The sequence below is a fragment of the Paralichthys olivaceus genome, chromosome 3, assembly GCF_024713975.1.
Source record: "Paralichthys olivaceus isolate ysfri-2021 chromosome 3, ASM2471397v2, whole genome shotgun sequence".
Taxonomy (NCBI): domain Eukaryota; kingdom Metazoa; phylum Chordata; class Actinopteri; order Pleuronectiformes; family Paralichthyidae; genus Paralichthys; species Paralichthys olivaceus.
This window is the reverse complement of record NC_091095.1, coordinates 25337546-25364511: the sequence shown is the minus strand read 5'-3', so window position 1 is coordinate 25364511 and position 26966 is coordinate 25337546. Positions and strand designations below refer to the sequence as shown.

The window sequence follows — 26966 nt, the reverse complement described above, 5'->3', positions numbered from 1 at the left end:
TGGAAGGATTTTCACCAGACTTCATGGTACATGTAATATTTGGGCAAGTATCTCCAGATGGTGATGACTTTTGATCTGTCAGAGGTCAAATCAACAAAAATATGCTCCAAAATAATTATTTACCAAAATATTTCCACAAACAGCAGGGGGACAATGTAAAGCTTGAACTGAAGAAAAAGATTCTGCATCATTATGCTGTCATGTGATATTTGACGTCATGAGGAATTCACAATGTCAGAAAATCATGCCATGTGTAATTAAAAAGTGAAATTTTCAGGTATCTCTGTCTTATAAGACTGGAAAGAACCTAAAGCCTACAATAGATTGAAAACTAATTTATGATCATATAGTAGGAAGAACGTCATCATAAAGCCATGTAGCGTAGTAATGTGATGTGGTTGTACAAAATATTTAGATGAACCAATCATTCATGATCATGTGCTATACATAACATCATGGCATGGCATCATTATGAAAGGGTATTATTACAATAAGTTAGATATAGTGTGAATGCAGGGTTAGTATCATCCCTCTGGTGTTTTTTGTTTTAGAAGAACCAAAAGATCATCAGGTTACTGAGTCATGTGTTTCCTCCTAGCATTGTCTCCTCTGAGAAACTTGACTTTAAGTATTTAAGTATTAGTACATTGGGTTTTTTCTTAATTGCTTTATTTTCAGCCACTGAAATAGCCACTTTGTCCGTTTAATTAGATGGTACAAGAAAGAAGTTAAGTACCTTGAGCTGTAATGGCATAGCTATAGTTTTATATATTTTAGCTGTCCAGATATGAGTCGGTTACAATACATAAAGTATCATTAGTTACATTTTATTTACTATTTACATCCACTTTGTTATATAAATATATTACATCATTTTCAGAAAAGCTGTCAAGTCAATGCACACAAGAGCTTGATCACAATACAGTGAGGTTAGAGAGATGGGGTAGAAGGAGGGGGCGGTTCTGATTGACTGGACTTGAGGAAATCAACTGTGTGCACATGAGGACATTGTTGGTTGCCTGTGGTAATGAGGGTGTAGATCACACTGAGAAATGGCAGGAAGACAAGGTTGAGTTGTCTGCCTCCATCTTTACAGCTGTAGACTCAATCAGAAGGCAGCTGAGTTGTGAGATGTACAATATTCAGGATGTAAACAGCTTATTAGGATGTCACAGATAGAGAACTGCTCAGTCCATTCAACAGACTGCATCCTTCCACTGAGGTTTAAAAACCAGTCCAACTGAAATGGACCAAACAGAGATGGGAGCCCTCTAGTAGTGTGGCTCAACACGGACACGCCTTGTTCACAAGAGGAGCAGCTGACTTTGCTTTAGTTTTACACAAGAGTCAATATTCTGGTCTAACACCGGCAAAACATTTATGAATTAGGTTCCTATCACATGTGGGTGTTTGAGACGCTGGTGACAGGGGAAGATGGAGAAAGTTTTAGTATGAAGGTCCAGATGGTACAAGGGTAAACCTGTGTGAGGAGGAGGGGGAGGGGGAGGATGATGATAGAGCTGTGTACAGAAAAAGTCACGTGCAAGTGAAACTCTTTGATGCCTTGTTGATGAAACTCAATAGTTCTGAGGCTTATAAACTGTCAACATCAGCTCACCAGTCTGCAGAAACTGCAGTCATTGTTTTAAATAAACCTTTTTCTATAATAATCCATACAAAAACATCTGCACATCCTGCTGTCCAGTATTATTCAAGAAGACCAATTATGGTTGTGTATAGGCTGGCCGGCAGACTGGTCATTGGTTTGTTTGTCCATAGAGTCCAGACTCCGTGTCTGCAGCCCAGGATCCTCTTCTCAGGCATTGTTGATGATGATGAGAGCAGGACTAGCCGTCTGCTGACTCGTCTCACTCAGAGCCGCCTGCTTGGCCGGTTTGGCAAAGACCCTGGGCGTGTTGAGGTTGTAGACTCCTGCCTGGAGGAAGCAGGCTCGCAGCGTCAGGCACAGCACCTCCTGAGGCTTCAGCTGCATCTTGTACTGGGTCTGACCCACCCATGTGAATGAGTTGTGGACCTCCAGAGACTCTGGGCTGAAACACACAGGTGGATCAAGATCAGGGGAAATGGGTTCACTTTACCTAAGACTTCTGAGGTGTACACTACAGCATGTGATGATGGTTCAGCTGTCTCAATGAAACTCAATGTGACCTCACCTAGTCAAAACTCAGCTTATATTTTCAACATGTGAGGAGGTAAACTTGTTTTGGGATGAGCTGTTCGCTCACTTCATCATAAGGATATGAACCTGATGATTACTCCTCAGTGATGTCTTTCTTGACTCTGGAAAAACTTGACCAAACCTTGATGTTATTCACAACAGAGCCTGTTTTACAAAGTACATATCAGGAGTTTGAGTGTTAACTGAGGAAGGGTCAAATGAAGATGCAACCAAGTTGAATTATGGGAATTTCACACAGAAGAGGTTATAGTGACTACTGCTTCAGATTGTCGACATGTTCCTCCTGTCTTTAACAAAAGTTGCCACTCTTTATAGAATTCTAACCCTTTAAGGACAGGTTCAGATATTTACAGCCCTGACACAACTATCAGAAGTCTGTGAGAACATTGAAGGAGCCGCAGGTATCTGTACTCAACCCTCCCTCCTCCATACTGGTTGTGAAGAGAGGGATCATATCATACATATAACAAATTGTCTTTGTGGAAACTTACCTGGTGCTTTTGTGCCGCAAGTCAATGAAGACGTCCACTTGAGCCATGGAGCAGTTGGACAGGGTCAGAGTAACTGGCACCAGGCAGAGACTAGAGACAGAAAACAAGCTTCACTGAGCTGTTCAGATGTAAGAGAGGTTCTAGCTTCTACCCAAGACACTGACTGATCATTTTCAGTTATAGTCATTTAAACCTTTATTCTATAGCAAGTCAGAAGAACTGTACCACACACAGGCTCGAAACATCTTAAACAGACAAAGTTGTGCTTTAGACAGTTGAGCAATGCTACGCAGCCTGTCCAAATGTAGGCAAGTTTGTTAGACACCCAATGGGTTCAATGCCATCAAACCAAGAAACAGACTGTTTCCCTCCAAACTTTGTGTCAGAAAAACTTTTTTCAAAGTGAGTATCCTAAAAAATATATTGGAATGTTTTATTTTATTTTCATTTGACTTTGGTTTGGTAAAAAATATATCTTTCATATACTGTATAACAAAGCAATTACATGTATTCAAGATTTCCATTTCCACATATTAAATGGGTTTCATGTTTGGTGATGTAAAGGATACATCCTCACATATTTTGGAAAACCCGGCCACAAATTGATGTCAAAGCGTGAGTACAGGAGCATCTTTTAAAGGGGGCCAGTGCCAAGCTCTAGGTAATCTTTGTTCACTGCCCCTTGTGTAGACAGCATTGGTCATCGTTTTTTGTTAAAACTTTGGGCTTCTAACCCTCATCTCCACGTCAGCCTGCGTGGCCCCTTTTTTTTTTCTTTTTTTTTGTCGGAAACAGAGGAACTGGAGATGAGGTACTGAAACAGCAAAGACTTCTTGTAACTTCTCAGGCTTACCATTCTTAGGTCTGTCTTTAACTTAGCTTGTGTAGCATATTTTGTCATGTCTCCGTGTTCCCTACATGTGTAAAGATTGTAAGTGAATCACTGTTTGTGAAAAACTGCCGAGACTGCTTTGTGTGTGTGTGTGTAAATTTGAAAATACCAGCCTGAAATGTGAATGTGTGTGTATCTCACCTATCTTGGAAAAACGGATGTGTGTAGGTCTCAGGGTAGTGCAGGTTGGTTTTGATGAGTTGGGACAGCTCTACAGAGGGCAGAGCGACTGGAAGAGGTAGCTCTGATTTAAACTTGAGTAGCACCATCTCCTGAGCTTCCTGAAACAGCAACACACACACAAACACACACGCACACAAAGTTACAGTGCACAACACTTACTCACATATCATCTCTCTTTTTATGACCTTATCTAAACAGTTGTGAATCTCTACTGAGATATGAGGCATTACATAAGATTGTTTTAGATACACTGGCTTAGGAATTGTAATGATGGCAAAATGTGTAGTCATGTAAATCCAAATGTAACACCAGGTCTACTGAGGAGGTGTAGTGTGAGCAGCATGTTAGTTAAACAGCAGCAGCCGCTTCAGTGCTCTGGGTGGGTTTACACAAGATGTGATTTGAGACAACAGAACATATTGTCCACTACATTGTCCTCTGGCTTATTTATAAGATTTTTATTTGATGGTGTTCTGTTTGTGCAAGTGTGCGAGAGGGTGAGTGAGTACTGACCTCTTTAGGAGTGAGAGAAGTGGCCTCCTTGCCGATGGTCTGCAGTGCCACATGGAGCTGGCCCTCTAGGATCAGCTGTTTGTTGTCCTCAACCACAAAGGCCTACACAGAAGCCATTTAACAAACTGTTAACTCACATACCAACAGTCAATTTAGAGTTTCATTTGTTACTCAATATTTGATTGTGAACCAAATATTAAATCATGTTGAAATCAGTAATCCACAGGTCACTGTTGGTCGGTCTGTCATTGTTAGGTGAGGTTGGACTCAGTGGTATTAAGCAATGGCTGCATCTTTAATTCACCACCGTAGCTTACTATCCCCGACTATGAAGAGAATGATACATCTGAAATATCAACAGGGGACCAGTGCTGCTGCTCAACAAACATTTTATAAATAGTGATGTAAGTGTTAGGACCCACAAAAGTACCAGTACTAATGTACAAGAAATATTTTGTCTCATAATGAAACTTGGAACAGCTAAGCAGGTCAGAGCAGCTTTAGCTTTACACAGCTTCATACTAGAGGTATGATTTAAGGAGTTAGGTTTGATTCAAGTTAAGAATTTAAGTTAGAATAAAAGGTCTGGTTTTGAAATTTCAATTAAAAAATAGCAATCACTGCATCTTATTCTGTGTTTTGTTCTGCTTTTTAAATCGTATTGATATTTGATTGGTTCTGATAAGGTCTTACACGTGTCTCTTGTCTGTCTATGTTAGGAAGGTAGTCCTACATAATCAGACTCTGTCTGAGCAGGCTGTCATGGAGGGGCTGATCATCTGGCTGTGTCATGTACCTTCCAGATGACAATTATATTGAGGTCCAGGTCGTTACACTTCTTGACAAGGTTGGTGATGTTAGCGGCTCTGTCCTCAGAGGAGCTGGGGCCCTGACTCTTGCAGCTGGACGATGTTCTGGACGACGCCACATCAGGTCGCTTGGACTCTGGGGTCTGACGGCAGCGAAAGAAGAAATCTCCACACGGTGTGGAGGAACTGATGATCTGGTGAGGAGAGGGCAGCGGAGGGTAGAGAAACAAGTGCATGTAAGCAACATGACTTTCTTACCAGCTATTTTTCCTCATCTTCCCACGTGTTTCCCCTACATGCTTACACGTTGCCATGACGACATTTATTATGTGAATTTGAGTTTGTTTGGAAATTTAGATTAATCTGCCTCCATAGTAGCATTTTGTTCTATTAGGCCTCTGGTTCGAGTAGAAACATCCTGAACACCAAGGAAATGGATGTTTTTAATCAGTTACTGTGTTGTTTAGGGTTACAATCAATATTCTATGATTACAATGAATCACATGATTATAGTGCCTTTCAGCTCATTGTTCTGGCTTTCAGATTTGGTGAAGCCGAAGCACAGCTGAAATCAAAGTGAATGCTGGACTTCAATGCATCAGCTAGAAATAAACAAGACTTGAAATGACTGTTGCTCTGTGTGTGGTTGATGGGTTGTTAGATAACTGTTAGTATACATCTTAAAAAGGAGTTCCCACTATCCTAAATGAGCCAGAAAATCAATTGGAACAGCTTTGCATCACAGAATACATCACATGCCCTCCATAGATGAATGTTCGAAAAATATTCTAGAGTAAACTGTAGCTTGAATGTTGTTTGAGAAGGTATCAAACACCAGAGTGAAATCAAGCCTTTGTGTGATCACTAAGCTCCAAAGGATCAGACAAAAATTGCAAGGTATGAAAATTAAAACATACATCTGGGAGATTAAACTGATAACAGCATTGTAGAGTTGGGGCAAGCAACACTTCTTTCTCTAATATCAATCTGTACTCAAAAGTTACCCGTTCATTGCCCAGATTCAGGTCTGCAAACGTGTATCTCTCCATGGCATCCGAGGTAGCTACAAACAAAAAACCCAGTCAAATCACTGAAAATTGCAAATCTGATTAAATTAGATTGATGTGGTTAGTTTTTTTCTGTATGGAATTACCTTGTTGGGGCTTGCACCGTGTGGCCCTGAAACACAGCTTGGCTCTTTCTCTGCTGGTGAGTTTACAGTCTGAAGCAGACAGAGAGTAGAGGTGAATGATGCTGACAAACAGGTTTGTCTCAAAGAGAACATCACATGTTTAGATAGAGTAATGAGCCATATTTGTGTTAAATTAGGCTAGAATAGCTACTTCTAATCATGTCACGCAAGTTGCATGATGACACTTGAGCTTGTTGCACTGACGAAGACAAAGAGATGTGGTTGAAAGCTCCGAAAAATCAGTCCACATGTGAACCTTTGAGTTGAGATTTAAGTATCATACATGGCCACTGTGTAGGATTTCTGTGGGTGTATGAACTATTCTTATTTGAAAGAGTCAGTGGCCCCATGTTCACACTACAGCTGAGTTATAACAACAGGGAGAAAAAGGGGAAAACAAGGGTTGTACAATATAAAACATGTCTTGGCTGTGTTTTTTTAATCTGTGGGTCAGACATTGTAAAAGTCAAGATTCTATTAAAACTGAGACCATAGTTGTACTCAGGCAGTTTAATATAGCTGAACACAATAAAGAACAAGAAGTAGAAGTCGACCAGGGAAAGAAGAAAGAAAGAAGAAGAAGAAATGGAGCACGAATGACTCGGTGTGTCAGACACACCTGTTTCCCTGGCTGGGTTGATACACTTGTGGAGACGCCAGTGTTGGCTGCTGCTGGACACCTGGACGATGTGGAACTCCCGCACACCAGACTCACTCTGCGAGCCAAGAGGAGGTCAATTCAAACAAAGTTTGAGCAGTGATTGGTTGTTCAATTTGACAGAAAAAGCAAAAAAGAAAAAAATGCATATGATACATGTGCATCTCACCGTGTTGATGTTCTCCACGTCAATAAAGACCAGCGTTCCACCGCTGCCTTTGGCATCTACACTGTGATGTGGAGGGACACTGCTGCGGGAGGCTGATGCTTGCACACTCAGAGACCGACTGGCACAGATAAACACTGTGTGTCGTAACACCCGATGACTGCACATGAAGAGAAAGTATTTAAGAGATGATTAAAATAGTCGAGCGGTCTGCTGGATTAATGCAGTGTCCTCAGCCAACTTCCATAATATTTTGCAACTGGTATTTTGTAACATTAGTGCTTTCACTAAGTGTTGGCTGTCAGCCAAAAAGCCGAGTTATAGAAATAGCTGTTGCCTGACTCAATTATTTGTACTTGGACCAACTACAGAAATATGTTTTAATGTAAATGCACATTACAAGAAATGTCCGAACCTTGTTCTAATTGATACTAATAGCCCTCAGTGCTGTTTACTGTGGGAAGGAACCTCCACACAAATTAAAGAATAGATGAAATCGTGAGTCTGGGCCCATACAGTTCATGTACATAGTAGTTAAATGTTTTCTTAACCTTGTTCTGCTTTTGTTTCCTTGTTTTTTGTTTATTTGTCTGTTTCTGTACGTTGAGAGCATCGGAAAACCCAGAGTCAAATTCCTTGTATGTGTATGCATACAAGGCCAATAAAGCTGATTCTGATGTATTTGAAATCATCTATATGGCAACTGTACACGTTTCCACTGAAATTGATTGATTTTAGTCTGAATTTTTGCTCTTATAAATGCAAATCTGTCTGTCTAGAGATTTTATGTAAATTGCACATGCTCCAAACTGATCATATTTATTCATTATACAAGTTTTTCCTCTGTGGTACAAACTGCTTCCGTTTATATTAAGACGAGTAGGATGTACCTACAAATCTTAAAATGCCTTCAAGACAGTTTCTCCTAATTTTATTACCTGATTTTGTTTCCTTTCTCTGTGCTCTCATAGTAAAACAGGAAGTTGATTTCATGGACGCCCTCCTGGTCTGGTCCTCTGAGCCACAGAGGTAGTTGGGTGGACTCCCCTGGTTGCAGTGCCTTCCCCCCTATTGGGATCTCCATCACACTGGAGAGCTGGCTGAAATCCTCAGCTGAAACCAACATCTCAGATGCCACTGAGCCTGGCTGTGGGGCCGTGGCCAGTGTTTTATAGGCTGAGCAGTTCTCAGCAGAGGTCGGGCTGAGCGGCGTGAGGGGTGTTGTGGCCTGGCTGCCAAAGGTGAAGAAATCCGGGTGTGTGGACGCCACTCGCAGGCCGCACAAAGCAACGCTACTGACGTTGCAGAATTCAACATAGGCCTTTCTGATCTCACCGCACAGCAGAGCAGTGGGGAACTGCAGGAAGAAGACCTGACACACAGAAGCGTACACACACACACAGTTAAACATGCAGCATTGGCATAAGTAAATAACCCTTTATTTATCTATATTTTTTACCAGAAGAGTTAGTGAGGAGTTCAGAGGTTTGTTGATAATGAGCAGAAAGACTGTCTTGAATCTTGAAAATAATCTACGAATGAATAACATTTTTGGGGGGAAATGTGCTGAAGACTTTTCTCATCACACTTAGCTCCAGTTCAAGATCACTGTAATATTTTAGAACACTGCATGGCCTGTGTTTAACATCTACTACAGTCGTATATTAGTTAATAGGAAGTGTCTGGTTTTTGTGAAGTTTCAACAGCACAACTCATTCATTAATAAAAAGAAGAATATCAATATCTATAGTACTAATTCAACATGGGGAAGTAAGGATACCAGTTTCATATCTATGCACTGAATATGAAGTTGGACAGGAGGGATTCTTTATATTGTTGTTTTTTAAGATTAAATGGTTTGGGGTTGGTTTGGCTTAACATTAAATGATTCAGAGTAAGTTTGGGGCCAATAAAAAAACTGAACAGGTCAGTCTTTATTTCAGTCTTTAGATTTGCCAGACTCTTGTTAGCATTGCAGGACGGGATGAGTGTCTCTACAGTCAGTGAGTCACTGTTACCTCCATCAGGGGCATGGATGCCGTTATGATGGGATCCAGACGTCGATCGGGACCATGTCGAACCAACATCTTGTCCTCTTTGGTCAGGTTGAGCCGTGGGCCCTGGATCTTCAAGTCCTGTTTTCCACGAACAACCATCAAATCCATTGTTTGCTGGCCTGTAGGCAGGAGCAAATCCACACCGTGTATTAGTGTAGAGGCAAAACACCAAACAATACAATACAATTCAGTCACATACAGTCCAAACTTCCAAGTCCAACATATTCTTTTAAATAAAACATTGGATGCTACATTCAAATGGTTTAATTTAAGTAGCTTTCCATCAATGTAGAATTAATTGTATAGTTCTTTTAATGTAGTGACCAGCTTTTAAAAACTTTTCACAAGTAATCAACACTTGGCTACAGATTCAGTACCTGCATTTAAATGTTAGTTGTTGCACAAAAAAAGCTAATGTGATCGAGAACTGACATTTAAATTGAGGTATTTCTATTGGTATGAGGGGTAAAGAGAAATGAAAAACGTACATTTCAAAGAGTGTACAGAGAAACTAAACAAATGACAAACAAGGTGGTCAACTGAGCAGCACAAATCACAGATGACAAAAATCATTGGCATGGAGAAGAAAACATCTTTGAGACTTTGGAGAAAGCACTCCAGGGTGAAGGAGGATGTTTCCCCTCAAGAAACCTCTTCATGACAAGAACCTTGGAGGATTCACTTCTGGTGAAAGCACTGGTAAATCTCAAAAACGGACCAGGCTGCGGCCCACAGAGATAAAAAAAAAAGGAAAAAAGAGCAGAGGTGGAATATCCTCGACTGGCTGAGTGAGTCAGACTGAGCAACGTTCCATCTGCTGAAGTTCACTCTTCAGAGAGATAGATCTAAATCAAAGCTAAACCTTGATGCTTTTCGTGTATTACCATCACTGCTGGGAGCAACCTCTGCAGGGGAGGCTTCAGCCAGGTTGTACACCACACCGACAATGTTCAGCTGTCCAGTTCTGTGTGGCAGCAGCCTGAGTCGGGCCTGAAATCAGAAGGGCACAGTGACAGTTAATATTTAGATATCTGACCAGCTGAATGATTGGCTCTTTGCAAAATTCATACACTTAAAAAACACCGTCCTCTTACTGTACCATTAATCTAGTCTAGTTCCTGAAATAAGATCAGTGTCTGAGAAATCTGAATTCTCATGAGCATGTCTTTTTTTGTTACTGTGGTTGCCGAAAGTTAAAAGGTTTCAGACGAACAAACTTACAGCAAAGTGTTGCTACAGATTGTATACTTCAACGAAGAAGGTATCATTATCTATGATACCTTATTCACTTGAATTATCAAAGATATTAGACAACTCATAATAGTATGCAGATAAACAGGTTTGTTTATCTTCACTTCACAAATTTGCAATAGTCTTTGTGCAGCGGATCACAACATAATCTATCAGAGCATCAACCATCAAGACACTGCTCTTGCAACTCCACACTTTATCTTGAGAGTCATGTGAGGACCTTACCATTTTAGTCTCCTCAGGACCCATATGAAAATCAAGGATGGTCTCAGTGGTGACAATATCATCTTTTTGTGTCACCTGCAAGAGGACAGACTTCATGAAAATCTTAGCTTTTGGTTTATTGCATTTTTCCATCAAAGCAAGTAAAAATCACAACATGAAAAAATGTCCAGGCTACCGACCTCTAGAGCCAAAGTCTCTTCATTAGTGATTGCATCTGCCTCTGACTCTTCAGTTGTCTTCTCCTGTGATGGAGCGGAACCATCTGCAGTAAACCTCCAGAGGAGCGAGAGGTTGGACAGAGCCAGAGGAACCTTCAAAGGGTTCCTAAATGTCACCTCCACTATGACCGGCTCTGCATAGACAAGAATGTCCAGTTCAGTGATAGGATGGCTCATATTATGATTTTATTAAACCTTGACAACAGAGAGATACGGTGGTCTGGTCTAATGTTTAAGGCAAATACCCAATAACCACATAAATGGTTGGACTCTCTATCTCAAATAAACCTTGATGCATTTCATACTCCTTTTTCTCTCCCCACATTGCCGGTCTGCATCCTGTCTGCAAAATCTTTGGCAACAATAAACAGTAATTCCAGATTGACTGTCAAGCATCTGTTAAAAAATGCATGTTGGAATTCCTAGCACCTAGTTGTAGACGACCATGTAACAGCCTATGTACCATTTAAAAACCAATTCCTCTGTGTCTTACCCTCCACCACAGCCAGTGGGTGGCGCAGGTTGTCCGTTTGGCTGTTCAGGCAGCACTGGGTGGGCTGGAAGTTTACTGGGACGATTCCCCGATTGGCAGAAGCCACAACCTGCTCCTCAAGGCGGCACCACATGGCTGCCAAATCCTGGTCATATTCCTGGTCCAGGGACACATGAGTCGCTGCCTGTTTTTCCCCTGCACATATCAGATAATTAGAATCAGAATTAATGCTTTGTTTTTGAATATGACGACAAATAATATCTTTCCTCTGTCAGTCTTTCAAATTCACACCTCAGAACTCTGAGTTTTGAAACTAAAACGTAGTAGTATGGATGAAGCCTAAATTAAGCTTGGAATAGATCAGAATTGATTAATCGGTGTGTTACCTTCTGCAAGGCGGCGCTCATGTCCAAAGTAGACCCTTGTGGCCGAGCTGTGGATGCAGGGCAGAGGCAGCTGGGGGAGGCTCATCTCATTTCCCCCTATTACACTCTGAAAAGCGCACACACACACACACACACACACACCTTGGTCACTTATGTGAGTACTTGGTTTTAAGCCTCTTAACCTGTTTTGATTTCATTCATTAATTTAATATGATTGTCTTTCTATAAAGAGTGCTATACTAATAAATATAACATTTTAACAAAGTGTTCTAAAAAAAACATAACTTGCATCTACACTCACATGCTGGATGACCTTCCAGCCTATGTGTCTGTTCCACTCTTGTCAGAGGAAAAACAAGCTAAACTTTAAGACACACTAGCTGTGCACAACTTTCCTCAATAGCCAAGAGTGCTTCTGTGCAGGCTGCCACGTGAGCTTAGATGTTACTGTGAAAGGACATTTGGTGGTGGCACAGTTTTCTCAATTACAGTTTTCTCTGTGCACCACCACAATGGATTTGAAATATAACCATCAAGAAGTGATTGACGTGTAGACTTTCAACTTTCACTCAAGGAGTTCAACAAAACATCAGATTAACCATTTGGGAGTGCCAGCAATTTTTTTAATAGTTGTACCAAGTGTCTACATGACATGTAATGATATGTTATAAGTGATTTTAGCATTTATTGTAAATGAAGTAGTTTCAGTTACCTTATAAACATAGAGATATTCTCTGAGAAAGGCGCCCTGCTGCGTGGCCGTCTGTCTGCTATCATTGGTCAGGATCTGTTTGAAGGCTATTACAGCGTTGTCTGGTTGGCGAAGTGTGAAGGACTGACGTCCGATTGTGAAGTTGATATGGTCTGCTGCCAAAGACCAGCCCCTCTCCTTGTATACCTGCATGGCTTGGCAGTAACAGCGCAGTGCATGCCTCCTCTATATGTAGAGACAGAAGAGAGAGCAAGAGATGTGAGAAATGAGTGTGAGGTAAACCCAGAAATATGAAGAAAGAGGAGAACAATAAGTGTGATGTCCATTTTGTCAGCCCATAAGTCATGTTTCATAATGGATGGCTGAAAACACAATTCAATTATTATTTGTCTTCCACATCTTCCATCTAAAATATGTTTGACCTGAACTTATTTTTGGTGTTTTAATTTGGCCAGAAGATATTGATGTAACTGAAACTAAATATCATGTTAAACACAGCCAAAGTGTTTGTAATTCTACAGATTCAAGTTGAAACTTGGGCTTAAGTAAGGGGGAAATGAAGTGAAAAATAAATGGAGAGTTATCCCCAAAGGTGTCACAGACAAGCTCATCACAACATTCAGAGGTATAAATGTGGGACCCAGTGTCAAGTCAGACCACATAAAACAGTGGTGGTTGAAGAGCTCACCTGTCCCGCTTTGCTGAAACGATGACCAGCCAGGATCATATGGAAGGCAAACTTGCGCACCATGGGGTTCCGCATATTAATAAAGCAATGGGCTGCCTGTTCCAACAGCAGAGCACTGCGCAGGTCAGAGTCCTGTACAAAAAAAGGGACAACACCTTTAGAGCAGAGTTAATCCACCACATTTAATGTATTAATCAACCTAGATACTCAGGCCTACTTGTGAAATTATTGAACATCTGTCTGACTACTAATTATAAATGTCTGTATGTATGTGGAACACATCTTGCAAATCATTCATTTTATCAGCTTCAGATTTGGCATGTGTATCTTTAACGGCCCGAAGAAGTGCAGTCCTTTTACAATTTGTTTCCAAAATAAAAGCACAATGTTTATTCTAGGGGGCCAGCCAGAGAAAGATCACAGAAACTCTGAAACTATGATGTGTGGTTCCTCACCTCGCTTGTCATCTTTATGAGGAGAGTAGCAGCATCTGAGTACTTTCCCTGACTTTTGAGTATTTCAGCACTGAGTAAAGCAGAACGCTCAGCCAACACCATGTTCCTGTAGAGGGCAGAAGGAAGAGATGCTGTCAGGAAGACAAACGTTAACATGACACCACAGGCGCAGTATGGAGGGCATTTTTTTTGTCCTGTTATTTTGCATTTGAAGAATAGGTCACAAATTGTATTGGATTTGGCTGCAATGCTATTTACCCCTTAAACTCCAAAAGTGTTTTGTGGACTCAAACACTCCACCCACCCCTCCATCGTCATAGTGATGAGTAGATAATGAGTGAATTTTCATTTTTGGGTGAACTATCCCTTTAAGTCAAATACTGACTTAATAGACTAAGCTTCATGAGAATTTGGAACAACCATGATGGGTTAAACTTGTTTCAGGTAAAGGGCCAAACAGAACAGAGTGCAGTTCCAATGCATGACCAATGTGACTGGGTCAGAAATATTAAACAGAGCCTTGAACTGAGGATATTTGTGGTCACATCTGACTTGGTCTGGAAGTGATCTTGCATGTGATAAGGTGCAGCCTGAAAACAATATATATTTCTATTCTTATATTTTTTTTGTTACATTTTCTAAATAGTGTTTATTGATAATTGCAGTCAGAGGGCCAAGGATCACAGTGATCACACAATAATACATGTATATATATAAACATAAAAAAATATACTCTAAACAACATTAAATTGACATGGCAGCCAGAAGACAAAATATTATTGAATGAGGTCATACTTGCAGACATCTCTGTACGTCTGTATTGCAGTGTCCATGTAGTGAGCTGGATATGGTCGTGGAGCTCCAGCCTGTAGAAAGGCTGACACTGCAGCCATTTCCTACAGAGGACAGAATGGACATTTGTTCATCAAGACAGGGAGGGAGAGAATACAGAAGGATTGAGATTCGGATTTCACATGTGGGATTTTATGTGAGAGTGAAATTTTCCTACAGAAGAGTAAACTAATTCTTCTTCCTACAAATGACAATTTCAATTGATGAGCAACGACTGCTCAATTCAATCTACTCGGGGGTTCAGCTGTTACAGCCCGTGTAATGTTAGATATTACTGTGAAACAGATTTGTCCAAATAAATTACCGGTGATCACAGTGTCTAGTGTTTGGCCAAAATGATTCAATCTCCCTGAAATTTAAGAAAAATATTTTAGACTTTTTTAGGTTTCTTGCAGCTGTTGCTGTTGAGCTGCAGGTGAGGAGCAGGAGATGCAGGAGTGCATATTTAATCCTGAGCTTTAAGACTGTGCTCTCTCACTAACCACACTAAGTTAACACACATTTTCATTACTTTCAGCAAAATGTAATTTGGGGCATTATTGCCATCAACACATGGTCCACATAATAACAGAAAGACAGATGTGTGTGAGTGTCCATGTTCTCACCAGTGCCCCTGCAGCATACAGCATGGCCTGGTCTGACAGGAAGTCTTTCTTGGCAGTGTGGTAACAGCTGTAGGCCAGCTCGTAGTGCTGAACCAGGAAGCACAGGTCGGCCATCTTTCTGATCTGCAACTCAGGGGCTTCTGGGGGATATCTGACATCATAGAATTGAAAAGACAAACCAGACTTTTACATCAAATACATAGAATAATATTTACACTAAATAGTAAAGGGTCGAGTTTGATTACGACTCAAAGCATTTTAAAGTACAGTTACAGCCTTTGTGTGTATAAATGCATGGGAGTCTGGTTTAAATCTCATATAAAGCAGCAGAGAACTTACAGAAGGCCACACGTGCTCTTTGGTTCACTGATGCTTTTCTCCGGAGCTTTCCCACCTCCAAACCACTTCTTGGTTGCAGTGAACAGAGACCGACTCAGACCTTTCCTGGAGACCAGCTGCAGACAGAGAGGCAGATCATGTGTCTCAGTGCGAGAAGGATGTTGGGAGGGGCTCCATGCAATTACTGCAACACTGGGTTCAACAGTTATGGGGTAAAACACAAACTCCTAATTAAATAACCACATGATGGCATCACTGCTCCCAGACATCACCAAAAAACGAGGAAATATGTATTAATATGTTTTTTTTAATATCATACAAACAAAAGCTAAAAAAAAACATGTGTGACAGGTGAGAAGTGCAATTTAAACATCTACAGAAATGATATGTAGTTGTCAGCTTGTGCAGTTGAATACATCAGTCCTGCAATATATAATCATTCATTCATGAAGGATAGAATGTTTAGCTTGTGTTGAAATTGTTGAATTATCTGTACTATCATTTTGGAGGCAGCGGTGTGGGCTGCTGTTGAACTACATTTAGTTACACTGAGAGGACATTCGATTATTTTGTCCAAACCTTTGATTCATTAATTAATAAGGGTAGGCTATATAACAAAAACTTCTACATATATTGCAATACCATTTAACAATACCACAATCTACATTTTCCAAAATGACCAAACAATTGACACAACAACACTTCAACTCTGATTTTCACAATAAGTTAATGTGAAGTGAGATGCAGCGGGACCAAAAGACTTATTCTGTTTTGGTAAAACTGAACATATTTCAGGAGAAGCTGGAACAATAATGGAATCATTTCTGAAGCATGGTGGGGGGGGAGTCAAGACTTGGCTATGTACCTGGTCGTTGAGTTGCCTGATGTTCTTCTCAATGTGCGGCAGGAGGCCTCTGGAGGTAAACTCTTGGATGAACTGCCTGATGTGGTCATGGTCGTTCAGGGTCAAACATGCCCCGTGGCTCCCTGCTCCTCCTGCCACACTCTCTGGATCTCTGGCACCTTTCTTGACAGCAATGTTAACTGCACTGAGAGTGTGCAGGCTCCCAGGGCTGCTCACTGTGTCTAGCTGGAGAGGATGGCTTTCCAGGCTGTTAGACAATCCATCTGGTAGGAAATAGGAAACAACACCACAACATGACCTTTAGTCTTCACTTGCATTATCAGTGCTGGATTTGTCAGAGTAACCAAAGAATTATCATTATCACATCATCACAAGGGTTATGCAGTTTATGGTGGAGGGGACAGATAGTACAGACTTCTTCTAAACCTAGGATTTGAAATAGCTCTGTACAGCACAGTTTTATTCTGCACTGATTTACACTGTGTTTACCATGCTACTATAAATTAACGCTACAAATCTTTATAGACTGGTTGGATAAGACTCTATATCCTGTTGTTTATGCAGATTACAGATTAAAGCATTTTATCAGTGCGCTAATTATATTGATTTAATTTCTTGCTATTGTACTCTTTTTTCAAAGAAACTAAAATAAACTTTATTTGTATAGCATACAAGAAACACAGCTTAAAGTGTTTTTTGTAAGAATTATGTTTAAATATAGACACAGACAGAACCCTACATCTGTAGGGAGCATATAAATGTGAATATGTGACACAATGAGTGTTGAAATAACAAGTGAAGTGACATTGTAAAACTGAAGTTATATATACATCTATATGTACACATTTGGATATATATATATATATATACAACCATACATGTGAATGTGGTCCAAATGTCTGAGATCATGTAAGTATATGAAGGAACTTTTGAATTGACTGACCTTTTTCTGTTGAGTGATGGTGGTCCACTTCAGTTGCACTGACACTGTTCTCAACTGGAGCACTATTCATAGTTAGATCATCAAGTACCTCCTGCAGTAAGGTTCACAAAGTCACCACAAGGCATATTTTTGATGTCACATATAAATTATACTATGATTCATGTGTTGTAACCCTGCCATTAGTGCTGTGATGAACACAATGTATTGAATGAGTGAAAGCACATATGTTTGGGTTGCACATGGTTCAGTCACAAACAGTCCTCTTTTGTTTGTATGTGAGTGGAAGTGGAAAATGTTTTTTGTTCTTGTAGTCCTTAGGGTAAATCAACCCGTGCCCATAGGTATAATATAAGCTGCAGTGATCACTGTGTCCATGATTGTAGTTACTTTGTACATTTCCTTGGCAATGAGCAAAACACACTTGAAAATGTTATCTCCATCAGCGGCTTACACAGCCTTGCAGTCTCCCGCCCTTGTAGACTTGACACCAACAGATCAAGCCACAAATTGAGTTATTACTTTTTAGTGAATTATTATAAATGTCTTCTATTTCAATCAAATACACAGAGAGTTCAAATACATTTTTTCATTGAGTGCCTTGAGCAGAAAGTCCACGATTTAACTCACAGCCAGTCGAAGTATGTACTGCTAACACACTACTTTGTTATTGCCGTATGTAATGATGCTGGACCAAGTGCAATCACTGTATGTGTAGGAAGTTACGCTGCTTACCTGGTTATGCAGATTATTCCTGTGTAGGTATTGACTCCAGGGGTCTGGAATCTGTTCGTCTTCTTCAGTGGACAAGGTACGAGAGTTCATCTTTAACAGATAGCAGCCCTGAGGACCATACCTCTGTTTCATATCCTCATACACTGCTTCTGCCCTGGAGGGGAAGGAGGGAACACTGATCAAGAACCAAGGTGCATACTCTTACCAATGCCAAAAAAAAAAGGGTGAATAATATTTCATAGAAATTTGAATATTTTAGTAATATCACATCAAGACTCATACACTACCTTAGATGGTGTAATGTACAGTACTACAACACAAACTGACAGATGTGCAGAAATCTAGAAATGTAATTAGTTACGCTTCTTTCAATACCTCTGTTCATCCCCCTCACTCATGTCATGTAGTAAAACGTAGTACTTGAGCGTGTTGGGGATGAACCACTTGGGGTTAGCGTATTCTCCACTGTGCTGAATCCTGTGCTGCTCCTGGGAAAGCTTGAGGAACTGCTCCACAGGGACTGCCTCAGTGGAGGACACAACCAGGAGGCCTTTCACAATCAGAACGTCAAGGACACAACACTAAACCATGAAAAGCAATCAGAGAATGGCAGATACACTGAACCAGGAAGGTCTACAAGAGCAGAAGACTACTGCTAGTAAGACTAAAACTCCTTATCATCATCATTTTTATTTTACTGAGTTAAGTTTTCATTTCATGTGGTCATCATATATATTATCCAATGATATAGCTACTCTCGATGACTTGCTTCCAGTGAAACCGACCGGAATTTTTGAGTCATCTTTGATCCAGATTTGTCCTTTGATTCACATTCAAAACAAATTTCAAGGAACCGCTTTTTTTCCACCAACATAACTCTGCAAAAATCAGGCACATCATGTCTCAAAAAGATGCCAAAAAATGTGGCCACACCTTCGTTACTTCCTGACCTGACTATTGTAATTCCCTATTATCAGGCTCCACCAGTAAGTCTTAAAGGACTGCAGTTTATCCAAAATGCTGTAGCACGTGTACTTACAAGACCCAGGAAAAGAGATCACATCTCTCCTGTATTAGCTTCACTACACTGGCTTCCTGTTAAACACAGACAACCATTCTCCACTTATGTTAGACACTGTCTTTTCACATCAATGTTGTAGATATGTTATTTTGTTTATGTGCTCTGTGACAAGTGGAATCTACTGCACTCTTTGAGGTTTCTACATTATCTTCCCCTGCTAAAGGTTTGTTTTCCTTACTATTGTTGAGGGCAGAGGAGGTAGCACCTTGTTAAGCCCTGGGAGACAAATTGTGATTTTTGAATATCGGTTATACAAATAAAATTTGATTGAATGTTTGATAGATAACAGCATTTGTGGTAGTGACAGCTTTTCATCTAGTGAAAAATATTTACTTGCAATTATATCAATGACAATGCTGAATTAATTAAAAATACCTTGTCATTGATAATCTATCTTTCCTGATTGATATTGCAACTTCAGTTTCTCTTACAAATATTTTCAGTAAAATATATTATTGATACATTTATTGAGGGATTGAAATAGTTGCATACTTGAGTTATTTTCAAATACAATCATGAGATCATGATTGTATTTGAAAATAACTCAAGTATGCAACTATTTCAATATTTCAATCTATTTCAATTTATTAAATGTAACACATCTGTGTTACATTTAATAACACAGTAAACAAGATAATGACAAACTCCTGGTATCCATATATGATGATCCTCACATACCGACTGAACAAGTGTCTTGACCCAGAATGCCACAGGTCCAGATTCAGAACCTTAACAGGTTGATTTTGAAGTTTCAACAGTTTTCATTATTTCACAGATTTGTTTTTAAATATTATATTATTATTAAAAAGAGTGAAAAGCACAAAATGATATTGCGAAACTGAGCCCAAACAAAGCTTAATCTTATTATAATTCTAAAAATGGACCCGACCAGAGATTGAAGGATACAGGCGAGGTAGTGATTGAGGAACTCATGGTCAGAGGCAGGCATTGATTGGAGGAAGTTCTCTCTGTAGGTTTCAAACCAGGGCGTGGTTGCTAGAAACACAAATATAAAGTTAGATAGATTGCAAACATCATCCATTGTTTAATACTACATAGTTTATAATAATAATAAACACAAATGATTTGATAATTATTTGAAGAATATCAGAGGTGGCTTTGGTTGCATTTGCTCAAAATAAATGACAGATTTCTTATACTGCCACCTATCCTCTGTAAAAACAGGGGGTTTGGCTTTATAAAAATTAAATCTACCCAACACCAATACTGCACCAGTTTGATTTTGGACCAAAGTAAACTAATAACCATCTCCCATGTCACAAAAATATATTATAAAACAAATATGATATGGTACTGTGGAACTGGATGCACATGTATAATTTTTCCCTGCAATGTCCAATTTTTCCATCCAGTAAGCCATATTTGCACCCTCTAACCTAAACCTATACTCTTAATATGTCAGGGTTGGGTGAACTGTTTGAGTCCATGAAACACTATAGGAGTCTAAATAGGAGTTCAGGGTTAAACGTTGTTGAAGTAGAATTTGATACAATTGAAGTCAATGGTGACTTACAATTAAAAGGCTTAAAACACGGTGTCAATGACCTCGCTTGGAGTCGAATATGAATGCCGGGGCTTGTTGTTTTATTAAGTCTAAAGTGTAAGTCACCATTGACTTCAACTGTATTGGATTCTGCTGCAACAAAGTTTACCCCTGAGACTCCAGAAGTGTTTTGTGGATTTAAACCCTTCACCCACCCCTCCATTGGCAGAGTGGTGAGAAGATAATGAGTGAATTTTCATTTTTCGGTCAACTATCCCGTTAAGACCTGTCAAAAGAAAGAAGTGATCAAGTGACAATCACAACACAAATGTTGTTAATAGCAGTACCCGTTTTATATTTTAATATAAAATATTATAGTTTTAAAACTAATTACATGAGGAGGACCTGTAAACCATCATCAGCAATGATATGTCAGTCATAATTATTCCACATGTGAAAAAGGATTAATAAAGCATTTTTAGTTCTTATGCTAAAACATGAAAATACACAATTCATGGCTGCAATGTAAATGAAAATAATGATAACAGTCATCACTCATTAACAATTATTTGAGATGCTTACAAATTGGCCTATGATTAAAAACGTTTTAGATAATACAATCAAGAAAGGGTTTCATGAGATAGGATCACTGTGTATTGTACAAAAGTGTGTGCACACCTGCTCTTTGTATAAGAGAAGTGTACATTCTTCTTTTATAAATACCAGTGTGTGTGTGTGTGTGTGTGGAAGATGGCAGGTGCATGGTTCTGTGTGTATGCATTGGTTTATATATATTCTGATAGTTACAAGACATAGTTACAATATCATGTGTCACATCTCAAAAACCATCCACCACTGTGTAACAAGCAAAGACACCCAAAATTCACTGCAGCTATTGGAAACTAGAGGGAGAGGAGGAAGGCAGGTGTGGAGCTGAGAGGACTACGACTATCCACACACGAGCCATGAGACAGTGATACCTGTGCAGTGCTCTGAGGTGCTGACTTCCAACAGTGTTTCTCTCCAGACACTGTACCATGGGAGGCTAGCTTTAAGAGAGTGATCTGATAGGTGGAAGCAGAGAGCCAGGGCTAATGTTAGTAACATCCCATTTCCTTCAAGGTGGATTCATTCTTTTTTCGATTCATGAGTTTGCAGATGATCAACGGAAAAACCAGGTAGGAGAGGCATAGTAGAGGTCGGACACATCGTTATTGCAAGTCCCATGGGCTTGTGTGATATCATTTAAGTTGAACTATTGGAATGCTAATAGTGTCATTTTAATAGTACAGAACAGACTCAAAGTGTCACTAATTCTCAAAAAAATTAACAGTCCTCCTGTTTCACTTATCTACAGTTATTTCATACAGTCCTGACCAGACACATTAGGACAGTTCAAAATGTGGCTTCAGCTTATGCACATCACTGTCCTTGACTGATAAATTGGCAGGCTAATATTATTGGCCAATATCTGTTTAGTGTCAAAGAATTGCATCACTGTTCGCTAGAACGGTACCATTGCTTCATTAGACTAGTCATAGTTTTTCGGTAGAGGGAAAGATAGCCAATGAGTTGTTGATGTTAAGCATTACAGCACCACTTGTACCTTACTGAGTATCTTATTGACTGTAGCAGTCATCTGTAAGATGTATACTGATACATATCTGTAGCTCTTTTAGGTAGGTACTTGACTTGAGGTGGGCACAGGCTATATGCATACCACAGCAGTGAGCTATTAACAAGTGGTGGCGCTTTGTGATTATATGACCCTGTTACAGTTTACATCCATGTCTGTCCAATATCTGTGTAATATATATATATATATATATATATCTATATATAGATAGATAGATAGGTAGGTAGACAAACAGACAGACAGACAGACAAACAGACAGGCAGACAGGCAGGCAGGCAGACAGACAGGCAGGCAGGCAGGCAGAGTAGATATAGTGAAGACTTTGGGTTTATGAACTGCATTTTATCATAATTAGCATTTGAATTCTTTAGCTGTGGACAAACATTTGTTTAATCAGGGTCACAGTGACCTTGTCCTCTGACTTTTGATTATTTGAGAGTGGGATGGACGGCCAGACAACACAAAAAAATAAAATTGTATTAGTTAGTTAATTCGTACATGTGGTATAATTTGCATTTGTCTATGAAGGAGTAACCTTGATTACACAATTACCAATATAATAATAAAAATTATAATTCCAGGAAATTTCAGTGAAGTAGTTGCGTATTGTCCCAGTACATTCAGAAAAGAAACCTTTAACTGAACAAAACAGTTTATTCGTGTAATGTGTTTTGGTGATACACTAACAATTGGCCGATACATACAGTATAATTGACTTTTACAAGCTCTTGTCCTTACCACTGAAGTTGAGGTCATAATCTCCTGCTGTGATGGCATTGGTCACAGCGCCCTCTTGTGGCTGACAGGCTAACACCACTTCATTGAGCAGCCGGTGCTGGGTGGGGCTAAGAGCAGCAGATGCTGTATTTGGGCTTGTCACCACATTATTGACGCAGATGCGCAGGTTTTTCACGACCTGCACCTGGTTATTGGGGTCCCGGATGTGACCTAGAGGAGACAAAGACTTTGTTCAGTCACTCAGGACAGTAAATCACTGCATCGCACACCAGTTGCAAAGTTTAACAACATGGCTATGCTCTGGAGGCTTATGACAAATACATTGTGTATATCTGTTGTGATGTTGGTCTTCTAGTGGTTACAATTCTTCTTCTGCATCAATGATTTTACGTTTATCTTACTAAGAATCTCCGAACTGTTTTGTTTGTTTTTCTGTCCATTGATTTTCTTGACTATCGCTCATCTAATGGACTTTAAACTTGGCAGGTGTGTTGCTGAGGGAAGTGCAGTGTGGACTGAATTGTTTCGAATGAACACTAACTCTAACCTTCCATTCCTTTTAAACTGTGCTTGCAACAAGCGTAATTTAAAATGAACAGGCGGCAAGTGGTTGTCAAGTTGCCAACACTAACCCAAAGCTCAAACCTTCAGTTGCCACTGCACTTCCTGTGGTCCTGTTATACACCTGCCAGGTTTAAAGTCAATCAGATGAGCATTTGTCAACAAAACCGAAAGCCAACAACCATGTCACCCTAGATTTTTGTCTTCACTTCACTTTTCTCTTAACATCTTGTATAGGGTGAGACAGGTATCGGGGAAAACAAATGTTGCAGTTGCATGCAATATACAAGTAACAACATTATCCCAATTTAAGCAGTAGACAGCACTACTGTTAAAGAATTTCAATCCAATAGATTGTCCAAAGTAATTGATGAGGTTAAATCATAGATAACTCTCAAATGAAATGGAAAAAAAATAAATAAGAGATACTGACAATAGGAGGTTGGAAGCCTACACATCACCCAGGGACTCTAACCAAGGCCCATGAGAGAGCCTATAAATTAACATCCCACTTCCAGTTTTAACCATTTACCAAGTTATATTTTTACTTCAAGTTGTCATTACTGTTTCTTTAAGGAATTAATTATCTTTAAAATTTGATTTAATATCATGCAGCATGCTGGCACTTTCTGTCTAGTCTACCTTAAAAGGCAGACATTTTTGTATTACAGTTACGGTGGATTTGGTCGTTTAAATAATTGATTTGATTTTAATAATCAGGTAATAAACTGACAGAATTTGTCATAGATCTGTGGTCTATTTTGAATTTGTGTCAACAGGTTTTTAGGTACAACTGTGCCACAGTCTACATGACCTACTGCAAAATGGAATTGAACATAAGTCTTGTGCACAGACATGCAAGGCAGAGAAGCTGTATTTGTGCTTTTGCAGCGAGAGGACTTGTTTGAAGGATAATTTATTTTTTGAAATTGGACCAGCCAATACTGAGACACTCAGAGCGCCTGCATATTTGTGTTTGTGAGAGCAAGTTTTAGAAACTAGTGCATGGCTGCAAACTGTCAGTGTAAGAGATAAACTGAAAATACTGATGCTTTGCAAACTCATAAAAATAGCTCCTGAGAAAAATCTGGTTTACTGTTCAACTCAGACCCATGATTTGTGCACTCATCGTTACTGATGTGATGTTGAGGTCGTGTAGCAGACAACAGTGTGCATTGCTGCGTGGCATCATCTTTCTCAGTGGTAACCTAGGAATAAAAGCCAATAAAACTGGGCTGGGTGTGTCAATTCTTCATTATGAATATTATGTATATTAGGTGGGGCTGTATGTCAGCTTGCCGGTTGCAGCGGCAAACCTTCATGTGTTCAGATATACGCAGCATCTATTGCCCTTCTGTCCGTCCTGGGAGAGGGATACTTCACATGTGGCTCTCTCTGAGGTTTCTACGTTCTTTTTCCCCTGTTAATAGGGTTTTTTGGTAGTTTTTCCATACTCTTGTTGAGGGTTAAGAAGAGAGGATGTTCTACCTTGTTGAGCTAAACATTGTGATTTGTGAATATTGGCTATACAACTACAAACTTAGGCTGTGGGAAATAATTCACGATTCATCAAGTAATTTACTGGGGAGCGCGTAGATTTGAGTGATAATATTTGCTGATGTTATGTGTGCATTATTATTGAAAACAAGCAATGATCTACCAATTCATATGTATGCTGTATATTGATTATGGGAGAACCAAGACATGACCTGGAGATAACGATGTGAGCCAAAGCTCCTTCCTCCTAAGTATGGGAGGTGTTGAGGGTATGAACAACAGCAAGTTATCAAAAACATAAAGTGTCTCAGTAAGGTGTTGGCCCACAACAAGATTTTCAACGCTCCTTAAAATTGATTTTCAAGTGTGGAAGTGTCATCACTTGGTGTTTTGATAATGGTCACTAGTGGTGGAGCGAGCTGTGAAACGTGTCAGTCCAATGTCTCGTGTAGGCTGTAGCAAATGATTCACATAATTTCCCTACTCATTCAACAACCCTCTGCGTCCAATGGATGAATGGCATTTTGTTATTCTAATTGTCCATTCACCTGTAATTTGTCAGCCCTCTGTATGAGAGAGAGTTCAGCAGCAGTTGAGTTAATGGACCTTCTTAACAGCAGCCAGTGTTTATCTAATATTCCATGTCAATGGCTGCTGTGGACAGGATTTATATGGGAACTTGATGATTGTTTAGGGTCGTGTTGCTTACATTTACATGGCTGACAGAGAGGTGAAAGCTGACATCAGTGAACGAGGATATTTCACTGGGGGCAGTATATATCAGTGTGAACTTGATTGATATCATGCTGTCTCTCTGCTGATGCATCCTGCTCTCACACATTCCCAGTCGAGGCGCAGTTATACAGAATCTGAACGAGCCTGTTACGTTGATCACAGTGTGTTGAGTGTGTGGACTGTAACTAAAGCCCATTAGCCAATTAGCTTGCTCACTACCCCAGCAAACGATGCAGCACCAGCAGAAACATTAGCTGTCTGTCTGAACGTTGTCCTACAGATCAGCTTTCATTGGCTGTCAGGTGTCCCTCGGCCCTCTCTGGTGTCAAGTGTGGACTTTATTTCTCCTCCTGTCAACACACAGCTGCTTAGTCACAGTCCAGTCTGCTAGCAATTCTGGTAGCGCAGAGCTAACGTCGACTGTGACATCAGGCTAAAGATGCTAGCTACCGGACCGAAGCTCAGGTTGTGATCGCTTCAGGTCGACAGTGCGCGGGCAGAGTGGGTCCTAGACAGCGGTCCTTACCTTCGGACGTCAGTCTGCAGAAAGGCCTCAGCAACTCGGCGAAATTCAGATTGTTTTTGCGAGTCACTCTCTCCGCTTCTTCGCTGCATAGGACGGCCACCATCGGGACAAACGAGTCCTGGACGAACTCCTGCACAGATTGAACACATTGTGCCATGTCGGAGCAGCGTCAGCAGCAGCTAACAAACAGAACCTGGTCAGTTGTCCTTTAATGGAGGAAAGCTGGACTATTTCATTGCTAATGGTAAGTCCTTCTCTATTTGCAGACAACAGCCATGTTGAATTCGCCAACCCACTTCCTGTGTAGAGCTAAGACGGTCAGGTGACGCCTGACACCGCCTTATGTTTTTTCCAGCCCTGCTTGCGTGAAGGCCCGCCCATCACCCGTCTCTCATTGGTTGGTACTCGTTGCCTTGGGGCGTTCGGTTATAAGGATAAGCCAATTAGAGGCAGGTAAGGGGCGGGTCTTCACGCACCTCGGGTTGGGGGGGAAAAGAACCATTTTGATCTGACACGGAGGCTGGGTTAACACTTCCGTTTCCGTTTATTGAGCGGACGTTGCGTTAGTGTCAGAGAGCAGGTGTAATAAAGTTCAAACTAAACTAAACCTGATAAACTAATCTGACCCTGAACTCTGATTTGATGAACCCTGAGATGCTCCCGCCTTAATCCAGTAGAGTAAAAATAATCATGTGAAAATGTAAATGATTTAAAACTGCTACAATATATTCAGCTTGTCCATTCGTGTATTATTCAACCTCAC

General features: G+C 40.2%; 1 protein-coding gene across 2 annotated transcripts; it reads right to left on the bottom strand.

Moving 5' to 3' along the window:
* Nucleotides 1-806: 806 nt before the first annotated feature.
* On the bottom strand, nucleotides 807-26527 carry trappc8 (trafficking protein particle complex subunit 8). 2 transcript variants are annotated; one of them, XM_020081106.2, is made up of 30 exons: nucleotides 26204-26527; nucleotides 22885-23094; nucleotides 21491-21574; nucleotides 19913-20002; nucleotides 18301-18475; nucleotides 17926-18079; nucleotides 17194-17284; nucleotides 16251-16513; nucleotides 15386-15501; nucleotides 15047-15197; nucleotides 14385-14485; nucleotides 13590-13695; nucleotides 13135-13266; nucleotides 12447-12671; nucleotides 11735-11840; nucleotides 11349-11543; nucleotides 10817-10989; nucleotides 10638-10712; nucleotides 10046-10151; nucleotides 9123-9280; nucleotides 8043-8476; nucleotides 7108-7264; nucleotides 6900-6996; nucleotides 6242-6310; nucleotides 6093-6151; nucleotides 5076-5282; nucleotides 4280-4381; nucleotides 3725-3864; nucleotides 2692-2781; nucleotides 807-2051 (listed from the first exon to the last, which is right to left on the bottom strand). In XM_020081106.2, the coding sequence occupies exons 1-30, from the start codon at nucleotides 26358-26360 to the stop codon at nucleotides 1817-1819; spliced, it is 4458 nt and encodes a 1485-aa protein (XP_019936665.2). In that variant the 5' UTR covers nucleotides 26361-26527; the 3' UTR covers nucleotides 807-1816. The 2 variants fall into 2 exon arrangements, with proteins under 2 accessions (XP_019936665.2, XP_019936666.2); XM_020081107.2 differs by lacking the exon at nucleotides 21491-21574 and having other exon boundaries at nucleotides 26204-26526.
* Between the last annotated feature and the right edge of the window lie 439 nt (nucleotides 26528-26966).